Below are 25,788 nucleotides of genomic sequence, written 5' to 3'. Positions count from 1 at the left end.
TTGATTAAATTACTTTTGTTTTAAGGTATACTTTGTGAAATGTGTTTCGTGTTTTAACTTCGGCTGTAGATACAATAATATAGTATATATGTGGAAAGTGCGGTTTTCCAATCCTGATAATGTTTTTATAATATGATTCGCGCGGTAATCCTGTTCGTCGTCGGCGCGTTATTATACGCATTTGCTCGCCGATCAGAAATATACCATAGGTACCAATTGCGAAATACATCCATTATTGTTTTCCAACTTTTTCGGTGTTCAATATAAAATATTTTCGAAATCGTTTCATTTATAACACGTTTGAAAAAATCTCCTTTTTTATTAAACACTAATTTAATGTGTTATTAATTATCATATTATTCATAATAATATGACAGATGCACTTTTTGATATATTTACGTCTTACGTCCGAGGATCATTCTGAAAATCCTAACCATCATGACGTCTTCATGTTTAGGCCAAGGCTTAGGTTTTATAATTTTAGCTCATATAATTTCTCATAGTTATATTGATTACTTTTACATTCTATGTGGACTGATTACTTAAAAATATTTTGTACAAGCACTGACATGTTTGCATATACTGTGGATACTTTTCGGTTTTCATTTTTTATACATATATGCATTAATGGTTGTGTCGCATACTCTTGTGACGTATATTTTATATTCCCAAACTGATTATGTTACAAAAAGAAATGTATTTAACTAATGATTACGTTATAAATAAAATAATAAACGAAATAATTCGATTTGAGGAATTATTATTGTCTGACTCACGATTGTCAAAGTTTTCATTAAATGTTTCTCGAAATCTCACGCAAGAGCCGATTATCAAATACAAATAATTGATAAATATAATATTTTATACATTTCAGTTTAACAACTTTTAACTCTTAAATGCCTAAAAACCCTAGTTTCTTATAAGTAAAAAAAAATCAATTAAGCTGGAAAAATCGTTGAAGACTATTAAATTGAAAATTTATATTTCAAAATGTTCTTTCTTATTAACTACTAGTCTAGGATTAATAATATTTTTATTGAAACTAATGAAATTCATATTAATGTTGTCGTGTGTAATTCGTATTTAATTTAATCACTGAGAATAATACGTCAAAGTTGATTAAGACAATATCGTTGAAATGTTATTGGAGTACGTATTATGTTGTCATAAAAAAGAAAAGAAAATACAATAAAATAATAAAACTCGTTGAGCCAGTAAACAGTGACGCTACAAAATAATGGACGTAATATTAAACTAGATCATAATTACTATCGAAATACGAAAGATAGAAAAATAAAAACAATTTTTTGTTTTGTTTTGTTGAGCTAAAAAACGTGAAGAAGACAAAATTTTACCTTTTTAATGCAATTTGTTTTTACTAAATTACCCAACTGTAGTTAATAGTTTATTTGAAATAATATTGTACTTGCAATATTAGGTGCACGTAATTTTGTATAATTTTCGGCCATACAATGTGGTACGTGACGATTTGTCACTAATTATTGTTTTGAAGATTTAAATTATTTGCGTTATGAAATTTTAGAACAGATTTTAATAAACAAATAGGAATACACAACGGTGATTAACCAATCACGATCACCCCATTTTTTTCATTAATGTATTTATTTAAATTCCGTTCATTGGAATTTTTAAACACAGGTACTAAATTACCATTTACCGTATTATTTTTAATTTTTTGAGATTTTTGTGCTGTTGTCTCTAGGTGATATAGACTCCTGGTTTTCAAATGATGGACAATGTCATGCTGTACAGCAGGGGTCTTCAACCTTTTTATGCAGCGGGCCACGTATTATTTTTTAATAATCTTGCGGGCCGCATTCGTAGTAAAAACATGTATTTTATACAAAAATTCAGTTTTATTATTAAAATTTTCATGATTACATTTTAAATTACAAATTATTATTATTATTATTAAAACATATATAGATAAACATTTTTTGTTAATTACAAATTTTTATTTTATTTTTAGTGTGATAACTGACACTGTTTTTCACTAACTAATTTGTTTATATTTGGTTGGATCTGCGACGAGGCAATTCTGAGTGAACTTTCCAAGTGACTGTCAGTTAACCGAGCTCTATTTTTCGATTTGACAATTTTCATTGTACAGTGTACAGTAAATGTTACCGTGTTAAATGTATTAAATAATTTATTCGTATTCAGTGATAATATATTGTTTTATACGAAAAACGATTATAAGTTAAGATCTAGGATTTTGCATACTAATTTCTAATCATCACTATCGTCAGTAATTTATTTTAATATTAATTTTAGGTAATTTTGGTTGGTTGGTTTTAAATTTTGATCACCTAATCCAACCATCTGGATTTTCTTTCCTATAAATTATCAGAAAACATAATAAAGTAGAGAATTGAAGCGTTTTACCATTGAAACAAGGGTCTTCTGGACACACAAAATAAAAGTAAAAAACACATCGTTGCAAAATCAATACACCTGTTGATCCACTCATACTCAAAAATTTGGTGAGCACACTTGGTGGTGAATCGTCCTGTATAATATACAGGTGAAAATTCCGACAAAAAAAGAACACTATAACGGTGCATATAGCAGGTTATACGATGGTATTAGTTCGGCCGAACACGTTTGTGCTTTTGCGATAATATATATACAGGGTGATTCTTTTATCAAACAACACTTATATTATGTTTGTGTGTAAATACCACCTAACATACACCTATAACACACAAACACCACCCAAAACCACCCAACTTTGGGAGGCTATATCTTGTAAACGGATTGACGAAAAATGAAAATTTAAACGTGAAAATTCATTGAAAAAATAGCCTTTTTAGTTTATCAAATTTTAAGTATAGGTTGTCATTTGAAAATCAAAAGTTGATAATGGTTAACCTGATAAATATAAGGGTGAAAATATTTAAAAAATATAGTTCTAGAGCAAGATGGTTCCAAAATTTTGAAAAAAAAAAAATTTGAAAAAATTCAATAGTTTTTGAAATAATGAGTGTTGTTTGATAAAAGAATCACCCTGTATATAATATATATTTATATAATAATTATATTCGTCGGTCTAGGAGTTTTATGCGGACTTTCACGTCTTCCAAGATAAGTCGCGTAAAACTTAAGTGAAACTGTGCTAGACTGTGTGAGGTAGATCGTGTCATAGAATCTCCAGCTTTGGCGTTTTGTCGAGCGACAGAGACCTTATAATAATATTATATAATGATTCCGTGTGCCGTCGTGGCGTTTAACTTATAGGTTATACAGGTATATATTGCGCAGCAATTATCTCCGTTGACTCTAGACACCACGGCGGCGGTGGACAAGAATGAACGACGAGATGAAAAAATCGAATCGAAGGACAAGGAAAAAATAAACTAAACGTCATCGCACCGACACTGCTGACAGACCCACTATTACACTATAGTAAGACGAACACACTCTTTTCGCACAAACAAATATTTATTGGACATCTTGTGGCCGTTGCAGTGGACGATTGACGGCTTGCCAAGGGAGCATCTATACTCTACTCCGAAGACGATTTATTATCTGGCCGTGTGTTGACTTTTACCCGCTTTAACCGGGATTTGCCAGCCTCGCTGATGGAATAAGCCAATTGTTGCGGAGATTTAGCGAACAGACATCTCTGCCTGTTAACCGACCGTCCGCATCCTGCGGCCACCCACACGCGCCAGCGGACCACCCGCACGCATAACATCAGCTCGCTTTTATACATATGTGCAGCACGCCGGCATATGTTGTATACGATGATAATAATATGGCCGTGTCACCGTCCGCGCACGTACACCGCCGACAGACTTAGACGGCCCTTATTCGTGTCCAACAAGACCGCAATTATAATTATTTTCGTCGTTTTCCATAAAAACTTTGCGGGCCCACGCAAGTACACTCACCACGACTCAATTCACTGTTGTAGCACATCACTTCCATAAAATCATTCGCTCGAACTTTTCAACGCCCGGACGAAGTATCAAACAGTATAATATAAGATATATATTATAATATTGTCATGATTATAATAATATATGTCCAATTAATTTAAGACGATTTATTTTTTAGATTTTTTGATCGAGTATTTTTAATAGGGTCGAAATAACGCGGTGGCGGTCTCTTACGCGTTATTATATTATATGAAATATTCATACCCTATATAATATAATTATAATTATAATTTATTTAATGCTTAAAATTGATATTCTGATCGAATACTATATAATATAATAACGTATAAAGCGCACAAAGATATTATTTGTGTAGATCATTATAACATATAGTTCAGATCGTTTATGAACAACACATTATCACCGCATTCGACCAACGAGTTTTAATGGTATACGCCGTATTGTTACAGTTATTTAAATCTAAGCATATTATGGTTATGCATGTACACCGCGGTTCGGCATAGGATCGAATCATTAGTGATGTAGTAGGTACCTTACTTAAACGGTAAATCATTTCAGTAAAACTCAATGTTGGAATCAAGTGATTAATTACCTGCATCATGATAAAATTGCATAACACTGACCGAGATTTCGGTTTGAAATCGGCTTATGCGAGAACAGCAGTTGTTATTTATTGGTTGGAAAACTAAAACAAAACTAGACGGCTAAAAGTAATGCTGAAAAATTATCCCCTATTACCTTGTGTTGATTTATCAAAGCATTTATTAAGATATCAGATATTTAATCTTTACTGATGGGTTACTGTTTTATTTGTTCTTTTGGAGTTAAACAAATAGGTTTCCAACACTTGAAAATAAATTGATCTCTACCTTCAGTTATAACATTTTGTAGATATTTTGTTCAAGAACAAAATATAGATATAACAAATGTATAGAATTATTCCATTACTCGTTATATTAATTAGATAATGATTTTAGTAATTTTTTTTTAGGAAAGACAATTTACGCAATCTGTTTACAATAATTACAATAAGCAAATTTGATGTATTTACATAGAATAAAATATCATGAATAACGTGTTGAGGAACAAACCCGTTGGTAACACTTCTTTTACTAATTTAATAAATCTCTACACCGTTTATGCTTTAGTCTGCGTGGTGGGTTTTTTGGGAGGTCGATGGTGGACACATGTGATATTAAGGTATTGTTATCAGTGCTTAAAATTTGGTGGAAATGTTACATTGTTTTGACTAGTTAAGTGGTATTTGTTATTTTTAAGTCATTGTGTAATGAAAAGTTAGAAACATATCAGGGGGTTTTGGTGAGTAACGTTAGAGTATAATTGATTATGTTTTATAATTTTTTATATTATATTGTGTAATTGCAAGATTTTAAATTTGTAAAATAATGGAAATAATAAATTTTGAAAAATAAAATGTATTTATTAAATATAAATATATAAAAAAAATTAGACATTTGAGAAAAGAGTATTCCAATCATTTAATTGTATTAACTTATCACTGATGAGGTTATAGTATTAGGTTATAGTGCTTGGATCATATACTATGGATAAAGCCACTCGGTATATGCTTGTGTATTAGATTTGAAGCCAAAATGATTGAAAACGCTAGAGCCTTGGTTATTACTGCGCATACGTAAATGACTGATAATAGTATATGCTATTATGATCATATTATTTTTTGTGATAATTTATTAACCAATCAGAATTATGCGCATGCGCACAAACAGTCGGGGCTCTGGGTTATTCTGGCTTCAAGAATTAGCCCGATGGCTTTATCCATTGTATATGATCTAAGTAATAGTGGTAAGTTATCAGCTTATACTAACAACTTCTAATCTTTATTGAACTTCAAATTAATGTTTACACAATATAGCTAACATACATTTGTATTGAAAACTGTGAACTCGTGTGGACCCTTCACTTACATAATATCCATTATCTTTTCTGAGGGTAAATAAAAATGTCAAAAAATAAAAACTATTATTCGATATGATTTTGAAAATATGGTATTTTAAAAACATGCAGGTTATGGCACAATAATTTCATACAAATAGATAACGATAACTGATTACTGTATACAATTTAATTTTATCGTATTTCAGACAATTATTTATTTATAATTCATTTAAAACTTTGTCAGTATTATCATATCAGTTTTGAGCGCAACTAACAAGACAATATGACGCAATAATATACATATCTCACGAGTTGAATAATGTTCATCACAAACTAACAACCATAATGAACTTTAAAACTGTTAATGATATTTAATATACACTGTTTGTGATGTAAACATTTTGAAATATTTTATTATTGCAATATAAAACATTTGAATATAACACGAAATTGTCACGTGTATGAATAAAACGTCTTAATAATATCAAATGTATAATGTATTATACGTTATTGTTATTTTGTTCGATTATTAAATTTTAAATAATCGACATAATTAGTTATTTAATTTGTTGATTTAAGTTAAATGTAACAATAAAGATGAGTTAGATTCACATTTTATTAATGTGTTCCCAACAGACCGTGAACTCTTAAGTTAAGGGCTCTTAAAAAAATTTTCTTCTGCACCAGTGCCATTAGAGTTCAAGATCCGACATTAAAGTTGTTCCTTGTTTTCTCCTTACCCTCATTTGTACCCTGCATTACTTGTCATGTCTAAATTAATAGATATACCATTCGAAATTATCGTCGATAATAAGTAATAACGTTCATTATTAAACTGATTTCTTGATTGGTCGGACTGTTGTCAATGTCAAATCCTACTATCGAATATCTGACGTAAGCGACATTCTATGATCGTTCTGTTTTTATCACTGCAGTCATTAAATATCAATACCGATTTCCCTCCCCCCACTGAAGCTGGTGGTGATCTAAAAAGTGTTTGATTTATCGTGCACCAACGTCTTGGCAATAATATAATAAACTTCAGCTCTACATGTTATATTAAACGAGACCCGTCTGCCTTAAAGAGACTAGATTGAGTTTGATGGTATGGTATGACGTAAGAATTTTGACTCGATCTATTTTACAGTTCACCCCATAGGCGCTGTAGAAGCGTAATAGTTTATGTCTGACATCGAAACAGATCAGTTTATATATTAAGTTGTATCGATTTTCCGACTAACTGACTCGGATATCCTTATTTTCAGATTTTCTAGATTTTGTTGTAGGATTTTCACCAAAATCAAATGTAATTTGTTGTTGTTGCGGATCGACACTCACATATTTTCCAATGCAATCTGAAAAGACCTGCATATATTACAAACATTATGGATATTCAAATACGGTTTCAATCGATTTAATATAAATTTTTTGTTGTCCTACGCAGTTGTAAATACTGTTTTTAGGCTCATACCTCGTAATTCCAGGCTAAATAAATAAATATGTAAAATAAAAATGAGTATACGTATAGCATATCGAAAATATTTATTTCCTTTTTGGCAATTCCCCCGGGCTTAATTTAACCAACAAAAATAATAAAAAGATAAATCTAACAAAATTATAGACACACGCATAACGAACATAACAATATAATATAACACCTATAGGTACGTATACACATATCCACAAATCATAATTATTTTTACTACTGGACAACATTGATCCAATTAGGCTGTGTTAATTTTCCGGTACGTTAGTAGTTTTTTTTCCCATTGTTTTCCAATTCATATTTATATTTTTTTTTCACCGAAAAATGCTGGTTTAAATTTTTAGTTTTCTGTTACCTATATGTATTTTAATAATAAATCGTTTATGTAGTCAGCGGGTTTTTTTTTACTGATACATTGACACAAAAAAGTTAAATTACAACAGCCAGTGAAAGTATAAAAGGTTCATCTTTCAATGTACACATTTATAACATACTAAAATATAAATTATATTATACGTATTTTTAGAATTTATAGAATATATCTGCCCTGTGGTTTGGGCTCTACGGTTATCCCTCCGGAGGACGAATTCCTTTATATATATAGATATGATTAAATATATGTATTTATTTGTATACATGATAATTCACCAAGCATACTCGCTCAACCCAATTTGTCAATTAACAATGAATTCATTTAAATTCTGATATTCATAATTTTTAAATAATATTTCAAGGATAATTTATTCAAATTTTTGAATTATTTTATATCACTTAAGGATTGTTCTGTTTTTTTTAAATTTCGATGTACCCAATTCAAAATTCGTACGACTAGTTTCTTAGTTGTAAAAACGTTTGTACTAATAAGAGTAATAATATAGTCTTTAAAAACAGTTTTACATAAAATCGGTGTAATATTGGGACTAGTATGTCTCCGTATCTTACTAGCCCATTACACAAAGTTAAATAACTCAAGAACTAGTGAAAATTTCATTTCTGATACATCACATTTTTCAGAAATAATATTAATTGAATAATATGGTTGAAAAGGGTTAACTAGTAAAAAAAAATTTTAAGAATTTTAAAATATGGTCTCTAAGTATATTAAAGAATTCTGAAAATCAGATTTACAATAACTGTATTATTGAAGATAACAAATGGGGTGAACCTGCTTGGTGAATCACTCTGTTGTATTTTATTAATAATAATATATTATATTACATACCATATATTTACTTATATAAATGTTTGTCCGTCGCTCGGGGTTGTCCTTTTTTTGTTTACTCCTGTGTCGATTCATCTCAGTCCTCAACTGATGTTCGATTAGATTCTATGCCTGTAGGTGACTTAAACGGATATACGAAACAGGACAAGCCGACCATGGCCGGTGGTCGGCTTGTCACGGACTGCTGCAATATCGGATACCACGCATTCGAAAAATCTTCTTCCGTCTTATTATTATCTAGATACTATGCAGCATGTCACTGACAGCAAAAAACGTAAGTAATTGATTAGAATTCTCAATGGTGGTTTTTGTTTGTGGGATACAGATGATATGTTTTATTTTTTCGATCTAAACGCAAACGCTGTCAGACATTCGCCGCCGAATTCACTTATATAATATGTTTTATTATACCGTCTGAAGACGTACTTGAACCACATTATTGTTTATAAACTAACCGTATATACGTTAACAGCAAGTCAAGCATTTAAATGTATATATATATATGTTATATATGTTATATATATAGTCATGCTTTATAAAATAATATAATATATTAGGAAGGTTTATACCTTTTCAATATAATGTTTGACAACAACATTGACAACATTCCAACTGATGCCTTTGATATGTGTATTCCTAATTCTGCAATAATTCGTGACCTGATTTCATAATTTTTTTTTGTGTGTACATCTGGCCTGTAAATCAGTTTACCTGTGCACCTATAATAATGAAGAAAACTACTATATATTATTGTTATTGTTTTTAATACAGCTGAGGGCCGTTCTCCGACAAATGATAACAACCAATTTTTTCTTCGACAGTCAGAGTGACCAACCATGAAAAAAAAAATGTCAAATCGTTTTAATTATTTAAACGTATTATATTAATTAAACAAATACAATTAATACACTTTATATTTTAAACTACTGAAGTATAAATGCATCACTGTAAACAAATGCAATCAAATTTAGTTGGTTCAATAATTATTATAGTTCTATAAATAATAGTAAAATAAATTTAAAATATACGATCAACAGCAACAATATTATGATTAACAGCAATTCTTAGCACCTAATTATAGTCACAAAAATATAAAATTATACGAAGTGTGTTTATTATACACTGTTATATTATTCTGAACAATTATTGATTTTTTTTTAAATTATATAAAAAGTCTGAAATATCCATTTAAAGTTAAATTGAAATATGTAATTAACGGAACGTTAGTAGAAATAAATAATAATTTTATTATGGAATAAAAAATGAATAATGAATAATTTATTGGAAATAAATAATACACAATATTATTAGTTAGTTTATGTACATATTTTAAAAACTACCATTAAAAAATATTATTGTACAATCATTATAATAATATACACAACATACAATAACAATATTTTAAATAGCTAATCGTTATTTTTTTTATTGGCATCGACGTTATAATCATTGCTATATTAAAGTGAAATGGCGTTTTAATAAGTTCAACATGATTATCGTCAAATGCAGATGCGATGCGTGTGACGGAATAAAATGAAAATAATTATTCCCTTTCAAAACAAATTATAAACGTACACTTAAACAGGTGCAACAGATGACCCTGGGCATGCAATTGCGTTTTTACGGCCTAACGAGCTAATATATACTGGCGTGCAAAATACGTATACAGATAATGTATTATTTTATGCTTATTTTGTATAACTTTGTTATAATAACTGTTATTCAAGCAAAACAGTGAAATAGTTATTTTACATTTATTCGACGCAGCTTATATGTTTTTTTTCGTTATACGAATAATGATATTATTACGATACAGAATATAATAATAAAAAATAAGCAATGCGATTGAAATAAATGCATACGGTTTTGTTGCTAAACAAAAAAATCGTTCAATGCGGGTCGAAAGTTTTCCATAAATTTGTTAAAATGGTTGACGAAACTGTGTTTGTTTTAGATTCCAGTGTTTCCCAACCTTTTTTTAATCAACGCCCCTTTTAGATTTTAAAAATCTCATACCACCCCCCCCCCTCTCAATCAGTTTTTTCAACCACCTAGTACCTAAAATCTATTACACAAAAAAAAAAATAAAAATAAAAATAAAAACACACATCATGGTAAAATCAATATACATTCATCGTTCCGTTCAGAATCTAAATTGCCTACAAGGGATGGTAGTGTCCACGTTAGGAATCACTGTTTTAGACTATAATTGTATGGAAATATACTTGTAATTTTAGATTCTGAGCGGAGCGATGAATGTATTGATTTTACCATGATGTGTGTGTTTTTTTTTTGTGTGTGTCTGTCATCACGTTTTGGGGCAGTAATAATACTTCGATTTTTTTACTTCAATACCTTGTTAGATCAGAAAGTGAATCTAGTTGGTATTATAGGGGGTCAAAAATAATAAATTCTCAATATTTTTCCAAATAATCGGGATAAACAAACTAAAAATGAATGGAAAAACGGGAAATTTTACGCACAATCAGTTTTCGACAAAATCGATTTTGGTTTTTGATGTACCTAACAAATGACCACAGATACATGGTTTTTTCACCAAATGTTTATATAAGTAGAATCTATCCACCATGAAATTTTAAAAAATGTTTGACTTAAGATGAACTATTCATAGGTAGGTATTTGAAATTTTCGATCAAATTTTTTTTACAAGCATTCAAAGTTTGAATTTTGACAACATACGTAAAAATCACGAAAATTCATAAATTATTTAAAACTAGAAATTCATAAAAATTTTTCTTTTTAAATCTAAGGTTTAAACATTTTTAATAATCTATTTTATATCCTAGACAGATAATCCGTCTCCGTTCAGAATCGTTTTTCGTATACAATGATACCTATCATTGCATTCAAATTTAAACTACCATAGTCAGAGGTCCACCCTATCCCCTAATGTACAACAAAGCGATACGCACTTACCCGCTTTTTTAATTTAAATCTGTGATAGTAAGGTTAGTATATAGGTATTAAAACACAGGAAAACATCAAACGTTCATGATTCACAAATCATACCATTGAGGGAGTTCCATCAAAGTATGCAATAATAATAGTAACATTAATTTTATTCGTATCGTAAACCTATTCATTGGTAATGCACAATAATAGTAATTTTATTATAGGTGCTAAATAAAATATATATCGAATTTTAGACCAAACTCTTGTTTCGGCACTAGGTCGTGTCGTCATACCTAGATGATATTATGTTAAATCCTTATAAAGTCTCAAAAATATTAGATCAATACTTACAAAATATCAAAATTTTTAAAATCGGCAAAGAAACCAATGCTAAATCTTGTTGACGGCAAACGTGTTACCGCATTAATCAAGTTATGGTTTTATCACAGGAGTCTCAGTACTTATTTTTAACACCTAATGTCACACCGAGGGGTCTGGCATTTTCAACACCATCATCAAATCGTCATGGACGTTCAATGGAGTAAAAATTATAATATATTAATAATAATGCATTCGTATTATTGTCTTCGTAGACGACTGTGTCTATAATCAGTATAAATATAGTGTGGACACGCACCATGCAATATACGCAATTTTAGTGTATATATGGTGGGGGGGGGAGAAGTCGCCGCGTCGAGGCGAAATAATTATCGAATTGCAAACAGAAGGACTTGATCCCTTTTGGCACCGTGAGTATTAATATAATGCGCTGCGAAAACCACTATGGTGGCGGCGGTGGCACCGTCGTCGTCGTCATCGAGGATATGCCAGAATAAATTATCATATTTTGATTGCATTAATTAAAATTACCAGCTACATCATATAATATATAAATAATGTACGCCCATAGTTGTGGTGGTATAGTCGCAGTTTATGCCTCGCGGACAAACATCGTACAAATTATTCACTGCGTATTCGTCTGTAAAATCGACGTTAAACTGAGAGCGTAAAATACACACGCGTACACATACACACACATACACATATATTATAGTACATATATTATATTATTATGTATTATTGTAATATAGAATTAAAACGTAATACACGCGCGTATATGTAGGTACCTACTATACATACACACACACACACACACACACACACACACACACACACACACACACACACACACACACACACACACACACACACACACACACACACACACACACACACACACACACACACACACACACACACACACACACACACACACACACACACACACACACACACACACACACACACACACACACACACACACACACACACACACATATATTGACAGTGTTTATATTATTTGAATTATGTGTTACACGTTTATAGTGCATAAAATATATTTTATATACATGGTTGTTTTTTTTTTGGTTTACTGGTTTACGTTATTAACACCGCCGCCGGAGATGTGTTCAAAACCGTGTCAGACGATTAGTACGTTTTAGTAATGATGAAGGATTACGGTGTAGCCATATGGTCGAAAGAAAAACCATTCAACGATTGTATTGTGTTGTTATTACTATTATAATTATTATATTATCACACCGATCAGACAATTCACTCACGATGAGTCTCGACTAGAACAGTTTAAAACAATTTTTTCAAACTATTTTCGTATAAGATTTTATATTAATGTATACATTTTGTTATTTTTTATCTAATACATTACAGCCTAAACGACTAAGGCTATTAGCTTACGATATTCAAAATAATAACATTACATTATTATTCTAAATTACATTTTGAAATATCACAAAACCTTTTTATATACTTAAACTGATTAGTTTAAGTATGTAAAAAGGTAGAAAACACACAAAAACAAACCATAAAAAAAAAAATAGAATTAAATAAGCTTATATACTTTGGTTATTTTTAAGAAAGTTATGATTTTGTTTGAGTTGTTATGATCAGGTCCAACTGCTTTATATAGGTGATCCGGTAAGTTTAAGGATATTTTGGTATTTGCAAGATTATGGTGTAATAGAAAGACATGTTTGACAATTAAAGCTTCCTTACAAGTTATATATTGGTCAGGTTCTTCGTGTCTCACGAGAAAACAATGTGTGAGTCAAGTATGTTAATTCGTAGACTATCAATTACGACTTCATGACGCATTCTAGTAAGGAGTGTCAACCATGGGTTAATAGAAAATTTGATTTCATTGAGCTTTGTTTGTATCGATACCCAACTGTGTTACCACTGATGCAGTGTCAGAGTAAAAAATATTATTCTCGTATTACAAACCTCATATGACGGATATAATAATATTATATTAAATTATAATGTAAAAAGCCGCAGGTGTGTGTCGTACTACTGTTGTATTATATTATGTGGCGAGACGATCTACCTACTGCTTCAGACAAGTGTTGATTGTCATTCGTGAGGTTGTGGGGGGAGGTACGTTAAAAAAAAAAATTAGCTTTGCGAACAAGCATGACGGAATGGAATATTAAAATAATTGTTGTTGGCTATAATTATTATAATAATATTATTTTATAACTAAGACAGTGGTGTAGTGAAATTGCCTATTCAAGACGCCGTGTTAACCTTTTATTATTTTGTCGTTCCAACAACTACAATAAATCGATTTTAGATTGTTGTTTCTTTTTAAATACTATAACAAGTTTCGTTAACTCTGTTGAACTACTTGCACTACGATCCGGTTGATTTTACGATAGCCAATTTTGTTATTGAACTTAGACTGATATGCACTCATGTGATGCTTGGGAATACACTTAGTGCAGTATTTTACCGTTGAATCCTGCACTTGCAGACGAGTAGCCTATATAGAGTTTAAACCGGCGACGACAGTGCTTGACAAATATTGCAGCTAACTTATTCCACTCGGTCCCGTGATATTGATTTTATAGAAAATATTCACGATTCGTAAATATTATTTCAGACCGTCAAGGTTTGAGAATTTTATCGCTCAATTTATATCTAATTTGGTTTTATCTAACATGACTGTGTATAGGGATTTCATTTTTTTAGGATCATATTGGATTTGAGCTACTTCAAATATATTAAGAGAACCATAATGTGCAGGTACCGACGTAAATGACAATAAAAAAAAAATAATTATAATAATTAACAAAATCGTGTCGTCCGCGATTCCCATCAATATAATGATATTAATTTATTGCAAAATTACGAATCAATATTACGCTAAGAAGACGCTACATAGATATTTGTTGCCTTTGTTTTAAAAATGCGTAACATACTAAATTTTACGATTACTACATCACGTTTAGCTCCATTGGTTAAAACATTATAATGAATCTTTTACAATTTAAAAGTAACATTATTATCTATAGGGCATCTCATAGAGTTTTCTATTATGTTTTAATTTTAAAGTGAGTTGTGAGTATTTTAAAATTGTAAATTGTTTGTTCGTCTTAAAATAAACTCATAAATTGATTTGAAATTAAAATATAATAAAAAGATTATGAGATGCCTTATATATTAATTTTATTTTTAAATTTTGTAATAGGCCAATTTTCTCTAATTTTCAAACTAACTGAGTTAAACGTGATCTTCTGGTCGCAATATTTGATATATAATGCATTTTTAAGTAATAACGTAATTGTGGTGGGATGGTAATCACCCCTCTCCTATGATTTGAATAATTATTGGTTTTTATGTAGGAAATGTACAAGCAAGATAAAATATATCCCTTTAAAATTAAATATTTATTATTATTTCTGCTAGAAAAATGCCATCAGACACAAAAATAAAAATTAAAAGTTCATGGTAAAATAAATAGAGTAGAATTTAAAGCTTGTGTATAATAATTTTAGTACCTTCAAGTTAAATACGCCACTGATTGTAAAACGAAGACAACAAATATCTGTGTAAACGTCCTCTTAATCAAATGTTTTATATAAGATTTCACGAAAAAAAAAATTATATAGGTTGGGTGTGTTTGCTGATTCGTATGATTATATCTATATCATAATATTTAACGACAAGAATGACTGGATATTGGCTCACTTCGTTTGAAAAACTATTCGGTGGAGTTTTATTTTTACTAAGACTGCAGCGCGCTGCTCTCATAATTTTTGTTCGAAGTTTTTCACAGTAGTTCGAAGGTTTCGCAACAAATTAACCATTTACAGCGAAAACTTGTTTTCAGTGTATTTTAATATCGGCTATAACGGACGAGAGAGAGTGAGAAAGATGTAAAAGTTTTAGGGGTATTTTTTTTACCATTCAAAGAATCGTTTTCGCATGCTTAAAATACTTTTCGGTATTGGCGCACAATGTACACGCTTCGAACACTACCATCGATCTCGGTGATATTTCTGCGCCCTTCTGTTTATAAACCGTTTTGCGTCCGGTCGCTGTTTTATCTCTGGTACAATAATCCTGGACGACGAGTTTTCACAATACGCCACGCGCGATAAGTATGCCGACTGCCTGTGACTGTATATGGAATCTATATCGTATTATATTATAATATTATACTTTACGTTTGAAATTCGAAACATTCACGTCGCGCGCGTCCTCCATTGGCGGGCACGTCGTTTTGAAATGCGATCTGTGCAATACAAGGAAATTTACGATCATTGATAATGTTATATGCACATAAATTGTACATGCATATCTTATATCTACGTATGCTATCAAATACACGTGGCGTACATATTTTATAACGCATAAAATATCATAATATATATGTTGTATACAATATATAGATTTACGCGATAGATCGAGTGTACTCAGGTTTCTAAGGATCTAAAGTCGACCGCGATTGTTGTTTTTGATTAGATCTTATATTAATTACAATATATTGTAGGAACCTAGCTTTATACCATTCGTGTCCATATTAAAGGTTTTTTTTTGTTTTCATTAGAAAATCATTCTTGAAATCGGTGGCAATAATTATTCCCATTTTCAAACGATTCACTGGGATTTTTTACGTCATTTGTGTTTCGCCTAAAGATGTATCTACTACACTAGAATTTATATTCGTAAAATATTAGCTCAATTAAAGTTAATATGAAAATAAACATGAATTGTTTAGTGTTGTTTAAAATTGTTTTCATTAAACCAATAAAATTTTTTGAATACACGTGACATACATATTTTAAACGCGCAAAACATTACCATATATGTTAATGTCTATGACATATAAATGAATACGATAGATTGAGTGTATTCTGATTATCAAAATCCCAAAGTCAACCACGATCGCTGTTTTTTGCCAGATCTTGTTTTGTTTATATATCCTTTATTTATTCTATACTCTTTCATAAAATGTTTTTGTTTTCAATACAAATTATTTTATGCAAACATTTTAATAGCCTTATTTCATCATTCACTGCGATTTTATAACGTCGTATGAATCATTTTTGGTCCTGAAAAACTTAAGATGTACATATATGTCATAATATACTGATATAATATTAGCTAATAAAAATCGAGATGAAAATGAAGGTGTGTCATTATAGTTTGTTTAAAATTGTTTTCATTAAATTTTGTGAATACGCTTAGTATACATTTATGTAACACATTTAATATCATATAATATTATATACAGTGAAACTTCTAAATACCGGACAATCTTGGTCACTTAAATTTTGTTCACTATTTACAGATGGCCACTAATGAATGTTTATTGTATATGTATATATACATAATGATTTACACGATTTATCGAGTGTATTCCGGTTTTTAAAGCTCGAAAATCAACCGCGATCAATTTAAGATAACCTAATATATATATTTAAATATAAATTTGATAGGATTTTTTTACATGTGTATATAACATAAATTAAAATTATTTGGTTGTTTAAATACCTATTTATATGAATTCAAGAGCTTGTTATCAATATAATAACATGTTTGATCGAAAACATTATGTTTATTAAATTAATCGATCTCTACGCACACACCGAATAACGATTACCATTAATAAACTTTGCGGTTGCGTTCGACAAATCCATTATACACAGGTTGAGCATAAATCGGTTATAGTTACGATCACACTAATAACACCTCTATAATTACAACATTCTGTTTAGTAAGTTAACCACCTCAGGTAAAATTTTAGAGTACCCTAATTTCATTGGGTATGAATAAACCTATTCATGCATTTTCGAACATGAACACGATCGATGATGATACACTTTGTGGATAACTAGTACGTATTCCGCTGTTATTAAACTTTCAATAAACAAACTTATACCGTTCACGACTAAACATTAGACGAAGCGTTAAAAGTTTTACAATATATTATAATTTTATCATTATTATTTGTGTGTCATATGAGAATATAGGAACATACAATGAAAAAAAAACAATTTTTGGTGTTTTTCAAAAATTCACAGACAAACACTAGGTAATGAAGAGTTTTTTTTAGCTAGGTAGTCTTGAATAGTTTTGTGTATCTCAATATTCCTTATAATTTATTTTTTGTATTGATTCTAGTAATCAGTAGATGAGAACGAACTCTGTGGTTTAAAATCATATTTAACCCCAAATATATATATTATCTAACGACGCCCTTGCTCAGAATTGAGTTAAATGTCATAGATCGTAGTTTTTTTATACCCCAGATTGTTTTTATAACGATGGCATATAGATACATTTTTAATCTTTTAAGTTTTTTTAAAAACATTTTGTGACTATTTAAATTGTAAAATACCGAAGAAAATGAAATATTAATATGTGGAAAAAATTAGTTTTTGATGCTCAATGTTTTATGTAAATCAATTTAATCAATCTTATTACTGGTGCAGTTGTTTCAACCTTTATCGAGTGAATCCTTTGGTAGTTGTTATTCAGTCGTAGTATTGTCGTATGTGTATTGCGTATATTATTAATTATATATGATATGTTAGTAGATATGTAACTAGCTATTAGTTAATTAGAATCTAATTTCAATAATCTGTACATAAATCCATAAACCTAGTTTAGACATTTATTTTCGAGTGTTACGACAATAATATTACCCATCTAATCGATATTATAGATAATACGCACCGTACAATATTATAGTTTATTAAGATACTTTATACGTATTCTGTTGAGGTGAAATTAGGTATCCGATGTCGTTATAATCATTAGCCAATTGAAAACAACACTCTCCCTTGACGTATGCGGAAAACAATATCTGATATTTACTCATGACGTAGAGTTTGAATACAGAGGCATTATGGGTTAATGTTGTGTGAGATTTAAAATTTCGTTTTTGTGAGCTGTACATTGCACCGAATATATCTTTATCGAGGTCTCATTTTGTGTGTACATTTTAATTTTTACGTATTTATATTTTGTTTTAAAGTAAAAGCAATGCGATTGAATTAAAATCTTCTTTACATTATTCTTATTGTTATTATTATTATTAAGTCTGATAATGTTATTTTATACCACCGAAACGTGCTATGCCCGGGTAGTACGCTTTGCTAATATATAAATGGATGAGTCCATAACCGTTAGTCAGAGTTTTTGTCTCTTTCGTCCTTGAGGTTGGATATAATAATATAGTATATATATATACATATATATGGTATATCAAACCACCACAATTTCCTATAGCACATATATTATATTTGTTGAGTCAGTTTCGCAGTTTTTATAATATTATTATATATCCTTGGTGAAATTTCGACACAACGCATTAAGATTTAATTAAAGGTTATTTTGATTTTGGTCTTTGGATTACAATTTATTAAAATATAAATTTTTTTGTTCTTTACACTTTTTAACACGATATGATCACAGATAGGTGCAATATAAAAATGATTTCAATCATATTATAATATTATATATTTTTATCCAACCATGTAATTTGTAATATCAGTTTAATTAGAAATTCAGTACACCGAAATTTACAAAACTAAAAACTAAAAAATAATTATTAAATTAGATAATATAAAATATAAATATATAAAATATAATATAATATAAAAATTAAAATAGTTATTCGTGGAATCTAAAAATAAAAATAAATATAATTTCCCCTGTGGTGGCGTTGTTATTTCATTGCAATCGTTCAATTGAAATATTCGTATCGTATATACATAGATATTTTTTATGGTAGTTTTTACTGTCAAATATTATTTATCCTATACACATTAAATATTTTATCCCTTTGGTATTCATATCCGATTCTAAGGTTTTTTCAGCATTATACATCTGACCGTTAAAAAATTGTTTTTGTTTTTCCACACCAAACACAAAAATCTATTGATAGGTAGTATAAAACAATATTCGATCTAGGTGTTTTTAGTAGTAGTAAAGTTTTGTAATTTTTCAAGATTCGACGTCTCTTGTAAGCCAAGATTAATAGACACAAGCTTTAGTTTGAATGTTTTGGTCTGCTTTACTTGTCACTTTGATGGGATCTGAGTGGGGGCGCGATGGAGTTTCCAGTGACCTCACATATGCATGGTAGAACTTGATCGATTAAAGGGTGAATGTTTTTTTAGCTTATATTATGTTAGAGGTAACACGCAATACAATTCAGTACATAGGATAAAAGAAAAAAAAATTATATTTTAAAGGTTTTTGCTCGCATGGTTAGATGGCTTTTTTATTTTATATTTTTCCATGTTTTACGTTCATTCTTTATAAGGACATAATGACTATATAATGTTTTGTGTAATACATAAATAAATACACCTATTATGTTTAAAAAAAATCTTTTATAAATTCTAAAGTCACAAACACTAAAAAAAATTACATGCTCTATGCTTGGTGGACTTGGATCTACATGTATTATCGTCATGTATTATCATCGATACAATTAATTACAAATTTCCGCATAATGTCTCAGGCCAAGACGTTTTACATATTTCCGTATTATTTTTGGCTGCGACGTATATCATAACATTCATAACTAAAATTTGGATAAAATATTATTTTTAATTGTATAATATGCATTTAAGTTAAGCAAAATATGAAAATTATTTTAAAACATTGAAATATGTATGTAATATAATATGCATTGTTTAAAAAAAAATAAGTTGTAATATTAAAAACTATTATTTCTAAACTTAAAAGTTGTAGTTTACATTTTTTAAGTCTATCTGGTTTTATAAATTATCATTATAATGTGCAATATTATGTTCTGAAACAGGAAAATGCTGAAAATAGATTCTTTTTGTTCACCTGTTAATACACTGATTATTTTGATTAATAGTTACGAACAAGTATGATGAGTTAGCAAGTAATTATTCTTAGCAAAGTAACATTGTTTTTCGCGAAATATAAAAATAATGCTATTATAGGTTTTAGCTAATACGATTAGACTTATTTAATTGCATTCGATTTTTGAATTATAATTTTCAAATAGCGATTACATTTTTTTAAACTAATTTGCAACAAATAATCATAAATATACTGTTAAATGTAATTATATTCATTTATATTTTATAATTATACGACATTGCTTATTAAAACAATGTCAAAAATGTATTCAAATAATTATTATTGATTATGTCGTCAAAAGAGTATACAAAAATAATACCATTGTTAATACTGTAAATGTGATATATCGTAATGTCCACTTGAAAAATTGTGGTTTACTCATCACTCTGATAGTCTGATCAATGGTGAATAGCTGAAAAATGTTCTAATTATAATTTTATATAATTTATAATTATACATTAAGGATATAAACAATATAGATGAAAGAACAAGATCATTTGTGGTTATTTAATCGGAACATACAAAAGATTTTTAAAGGTCTGGAAATAATCCAATTGGTCAAATAATTTAAAAGATAATACAATATGATATAGGTAAATAGTTATTTGTTCCATATTTTTATTTATAATTTATAATATTGATACATTATAACAAAATAATAATAACATTAATATTAGGTACTATCGAAAGATTAAATAACATATTTCATAAGATACAGAAAAGTTTGTTTAAAATATTTTTAAAAATAATTAAGGACGGCGAAGGATTTAATTTTCTAAAAGAGAGTATTAAATATTAATTTAATTTAGCTAGTTAGATATGTAAATCATATGTGATCATAATATTGCAGTGGTTTTCATTTGTTAATATATTTTGTAATATTTAATAATTTAATGATTAATAATATTATTGTTATTAATAATAATTTTACTATAATAATAGTGAATGTTAGCCGCAATTAAAAGTTTTTGTTTTAAATGTTATTTTGAACATTCTTTGATTTACATTAAATTAAACGTATGCAATATATAATGAGTTAACTTTTTAAAGTAAAATTGATGAGTATTCAAGTTCGTATTTTGAACTTTTTGGACATAATTTATTGGCACTAAATAGTGATCTAAGAAGTTAATTACTTGACCTCAAAATAAATTAACAATACATTTTAATGTCTATTGTGTATATAAATTGTTTGGTAATTAGAAATGATGATGACTGTTTAATGTACAACCAACAACGGGTCAAGCAAAAGGTTTCCTATTTGATAAGTAACTTTTTAACATAGATACCGCCACCACACTCGGACCTAGTCAAGAAAAAAATCTTGATATAATTAATTTTATGAAACAAACAAAATTTTTCAATCTTATATTATACATGAACAAAAAAAAAACCTAGTTATACATCTTATATATGTATTTAACCTCAAAATTCAAAACCGGCTTGTAGCTATAATGGCCTTAGTCGTTTATGTAATTTTTTTTTTTGATAAATAAAACAAAAATAATATTAATGAAAAAAATTCAAATTAGATATTGATAATATATATTTAAGCTATTTACTGTACGATTTGGCTCATTAAACGACGTCTGTGAACACTTATTAATGTTTGTTATATATATATACGTTAAAATTATTAATCTTTGGTCGTTGAAAAATGAAATCCCGGTGTTTCAATAATTTTGATGTTTTTATGAATTCGGCAAAAGAAATGTATTCTTTGCGTAGTGAAAAATTACATTTAATTAAAGTTTCTAAATTACAGATTAAGTACCTAAGTAGACAGGAAGCCATAATAATAATAATAATATTAAAACGAGTGTAATAAAATATATTGCCACAACATCCGATCAAGCCTCAACCTTTCCGAATCACTCTCCGAAATACTTCAAAATCATCCCAAGGCCATAACAGACATCATCCAATTCATCACAACAGCAAACCTTCAATCCAAAATCTAGAATTAAGTTCTCTCTTGTACGTTTCTTACTGTAAATATTTAATTTAAGCTATTCATATTTTGTAAGCCCAATGGCCTATGCTGCCGAGGGCTCTTTCCTAATAAAAAAAAAAAAAAAAAAATATATTGCGAAATGTTGATGATTTAAACTTAGCGTAAGGCAAAAATAATTAATGATTAATAAATGATTTTAAGTTATTCAAATCGGGTGATCTTAATTTATCTTAAACTTGTGTATTATATGAAGAATCGAATGCAAATGATATTAAAAATAATATAATCATGGTGATAATTATTATTTCGAAGGAAAATAAGAGCGAGCGCTAAAGAAAAGTGCAATTCAGTGATGCAGTTGATAGTGTTGCCTTTCATCTTTTTTCTCACAAAATAATAATTACTAAGAAATATAATTATTAAAAATAAAAATAATTATTTTGTATTTATTATTAAATTATTATGTATTTATTTTATTGAGTGTATAGGCTGGATTGACTCTTTTTCTAAGAATATCATTTTCTTTATGAGTTTGTAAAATGTAATAATATGAAAGTACTACAAGAAATAAAACACATTTTAAAAGTTTTGTCACTGAAAAATATATTCCACCCAAGGAAGTAGCCACCTTTGTTCCACACTCCCTATTCCACCCTTCAGATGGCATCACCACGATACCGCGAGTGATACAACGGAATGTTGTGGCGTGCGATCTTCAAACATACAACAACAGAGAGTGTGAGAGAGAGGTATGCTATATGGTTGTATAATATTATAAAATATTACTTTATTTTATTTTATATGTTTCGTCACCCACTTTTTATTCGCTACCGGTACGCATATTGTGTACAGAATGATATATAATATAATTACATTGCATGACGTTTACGGAACGGAAGAATCGTCTCAATTATAGATTGAGCAGCGTTGTGACGATGTGTTACTATGGAAAACGGAGTGGTCTAAGGGGTCTGAGCCCATCACTGACACATAACGATGTTACATTTTTTTTTAAATAAAAAATAACTATAAATATATGTAATCTACAGCTATAAAAAAATTCGAAACTCGTGAAAGACGTTGAGTATTGCGGCATATCTAAATTTAAGTTTTGATTCGTTAATTTTCTTTGTTATTTTTTGCTCTCCTTGTCTTCTAGCTACATTCGCTCCAGTCAGAATCCATCCAGCTCATCCCACCGCATTAGCCGAAACTCACTTAATTATAAGATGATGTGACTCTCGTCATGCAGTACACTGTTCTTCTATAGTCGTCTTAAATTATTCGCGTGTGTTTATGGTCATAATTCATTATCTCCTTACCTCTTCACCTGTGTAATTACATTATTATCGTTGGTGCAGCATTAGTCTCACTCTTTCCATGACATATAATAATATCATCTAATCCGTTTTTCCAGTTCCACGTTCGTCCTTTATTATTTTCCATACCTTGTCAGTTTTGATTACGAGCTAACGTGCCTCTATAACCTCACTAATACAACAAGCGTACCAAGTGTAAATGAAATTTCAAGGTACATATCTAATGTCTGTATACTATGCTAAATCTTGACTTTCCAGGTTGATTATATAATTAATCATATAAACATATCTTAACGTGTTGTTGATTTGTCCTGCGACACTTTACGGAGAAAATAAGTTTAAGGTCTGGTTTTTTTAAGTAGGTACAGATGAAAGATTTCACAAGAGTTTTGAGACACGCATGGTATCCGGGATCGTGGTTATATATAGATTATAAGATGCACAACCCTCAACTTCTGTGTATATCAGAATAATCGATTTGAAATCCGGAGAACAAGGTCACATCAAATGTTTATTTGGACAACTTATTATACATCCAACTATCTAAAATATTCACATTTTTTTAAACTTTAATGAAGCTATAGTAATACAAATTTGACGAAAAAGATTTTTTCTATATTTTATCTGTAAATAATCTTGTTTTCACTGTGTAAATAAAATGAAATTTTTAATATTGTAACTAAAAACAGTTTGAAGTTTAGAATTTTAATTAATTAAAAAGAAATACATTTATAAAAACTAGCTGACCCCGTGCACTTCGTTTCCCTTAAAAATGTACGATAGTATATCAAGTAGTATATCTATACACTAATTTAACTCAGAGTAATTCTAATTGCTACTAATTATTTCTCAATAGCTATCATTTTTAACCTACGGCAACCATTTATTAACAAACATTTTTATCATACGAGTAAATCTCAACATTTTGTTCAATTACAAACACAGTGATACTACATTTTTATATATTAGTTATAATATTATTATATGTGTGTATGTACAGAACAATGGTGCAAATATTATCACAAAGTTACATCCACCCGCAACTTCTTTCGCGTAAAATTTGAATCATATATCATATGTCATTAAATCATATTAAAAATAAAATAAAATTGAATCATATATCATTAAATTAATGTGGTTTGAGCTTCTTTGTAAATGATATGTTATGTTGTTTTATTTTGTGAAATTGATTATCAGCAGATCCAAATTGTGATAGGCCCACATACAGTTGGTCATGAGTAAAACATTCCTTTCGTAAGGGTCTTTTCGATCCCTACTAATTCGAAGTTTTGATCTTGGGACTTGTTATTAGTCAACGCGAAAGATATTTTCAAAGGAAATTGAAGTCGTTTAAACGGGATCGGCATGTCAGTTGAAATCATCGTTTTTCTCGGAATATGAGTTAGATGATCAGCTGCCTGGCCGCTATAATGGTCGCTGCAATTAAATTGTCCTTTAATTCTTTAATAAGCATTCTTGTTCCATTGCACAAACTCGGAGGACTTAAATTTCTCAAATGCATAATTGGAATTCCAATTTTTAACATCGATTCGTGTGGTGGTAGTCCAGAAGGATTTAGTGAGTTAAAAAATTCCTGTGGATAATGGACTGCGTCTTCGATGTTCATGATGGTATTGATCGATTTGTAATTTTTTGTTTGGCCAGGAACTTTTTGTAAAATCAGATTGTCTATTTCGTTGATAGTATCATTTCTAGTTGATACTATTGCCATCGAAACCAACTAATGAAAGTCCTTTTCGTGCAAATTCTTCAAGTTAGGGTAAACTGCATCTATTAAATTATATAAATTATGAAATATCTGTCCTAGTAACTCATTTAAAAGG

General features: G+C 29.3%; 2 protein-coding genes across 7 annotated transcripts in view; one reads left to right on the top strand and one right to left on the bottom strand.

Annotated features, from left to right (window-relative positions):
* Positions 1-25,788, top strand: part of LOC107161789 (uncharacterized) — a 375,424-nt gene that overhangs the window by 71,343 nt on the left and 278,293 nt on the right. The window lies entirely within an intron of this gene.
* On the bottom strand, positions 25,347-25,676 carry LOC149055870 (uncharacterized). The gene has a single exon (XM_089226964.1). The coding sequence runs from the start codon at positions 25,674-25,676 to the stop codon at positions 25,347-25,349; it is 330 nt and encodes a 109-aa protein (XP_089083090.1).

The sequence above is a fragment of the Diuraphis noxia genome, unplaced genomic scaffold (assembly GCF_037042655.1).
Source record: "Diuraphis noxia isolate RWA-SAM2 unplaced genomic scaffold, SU_Dnox_SAM2 contig0004, whole genome shotgun sequence".
NCBI lineage: Eukaryota > Metazoa > Arthropoda > Insecta > Hemiptera > Aphididae > Diuraphis > Diuraphis noxia.
This window is presented reverse-complemented; position numbering and strand designations above follow the sequence as displayed.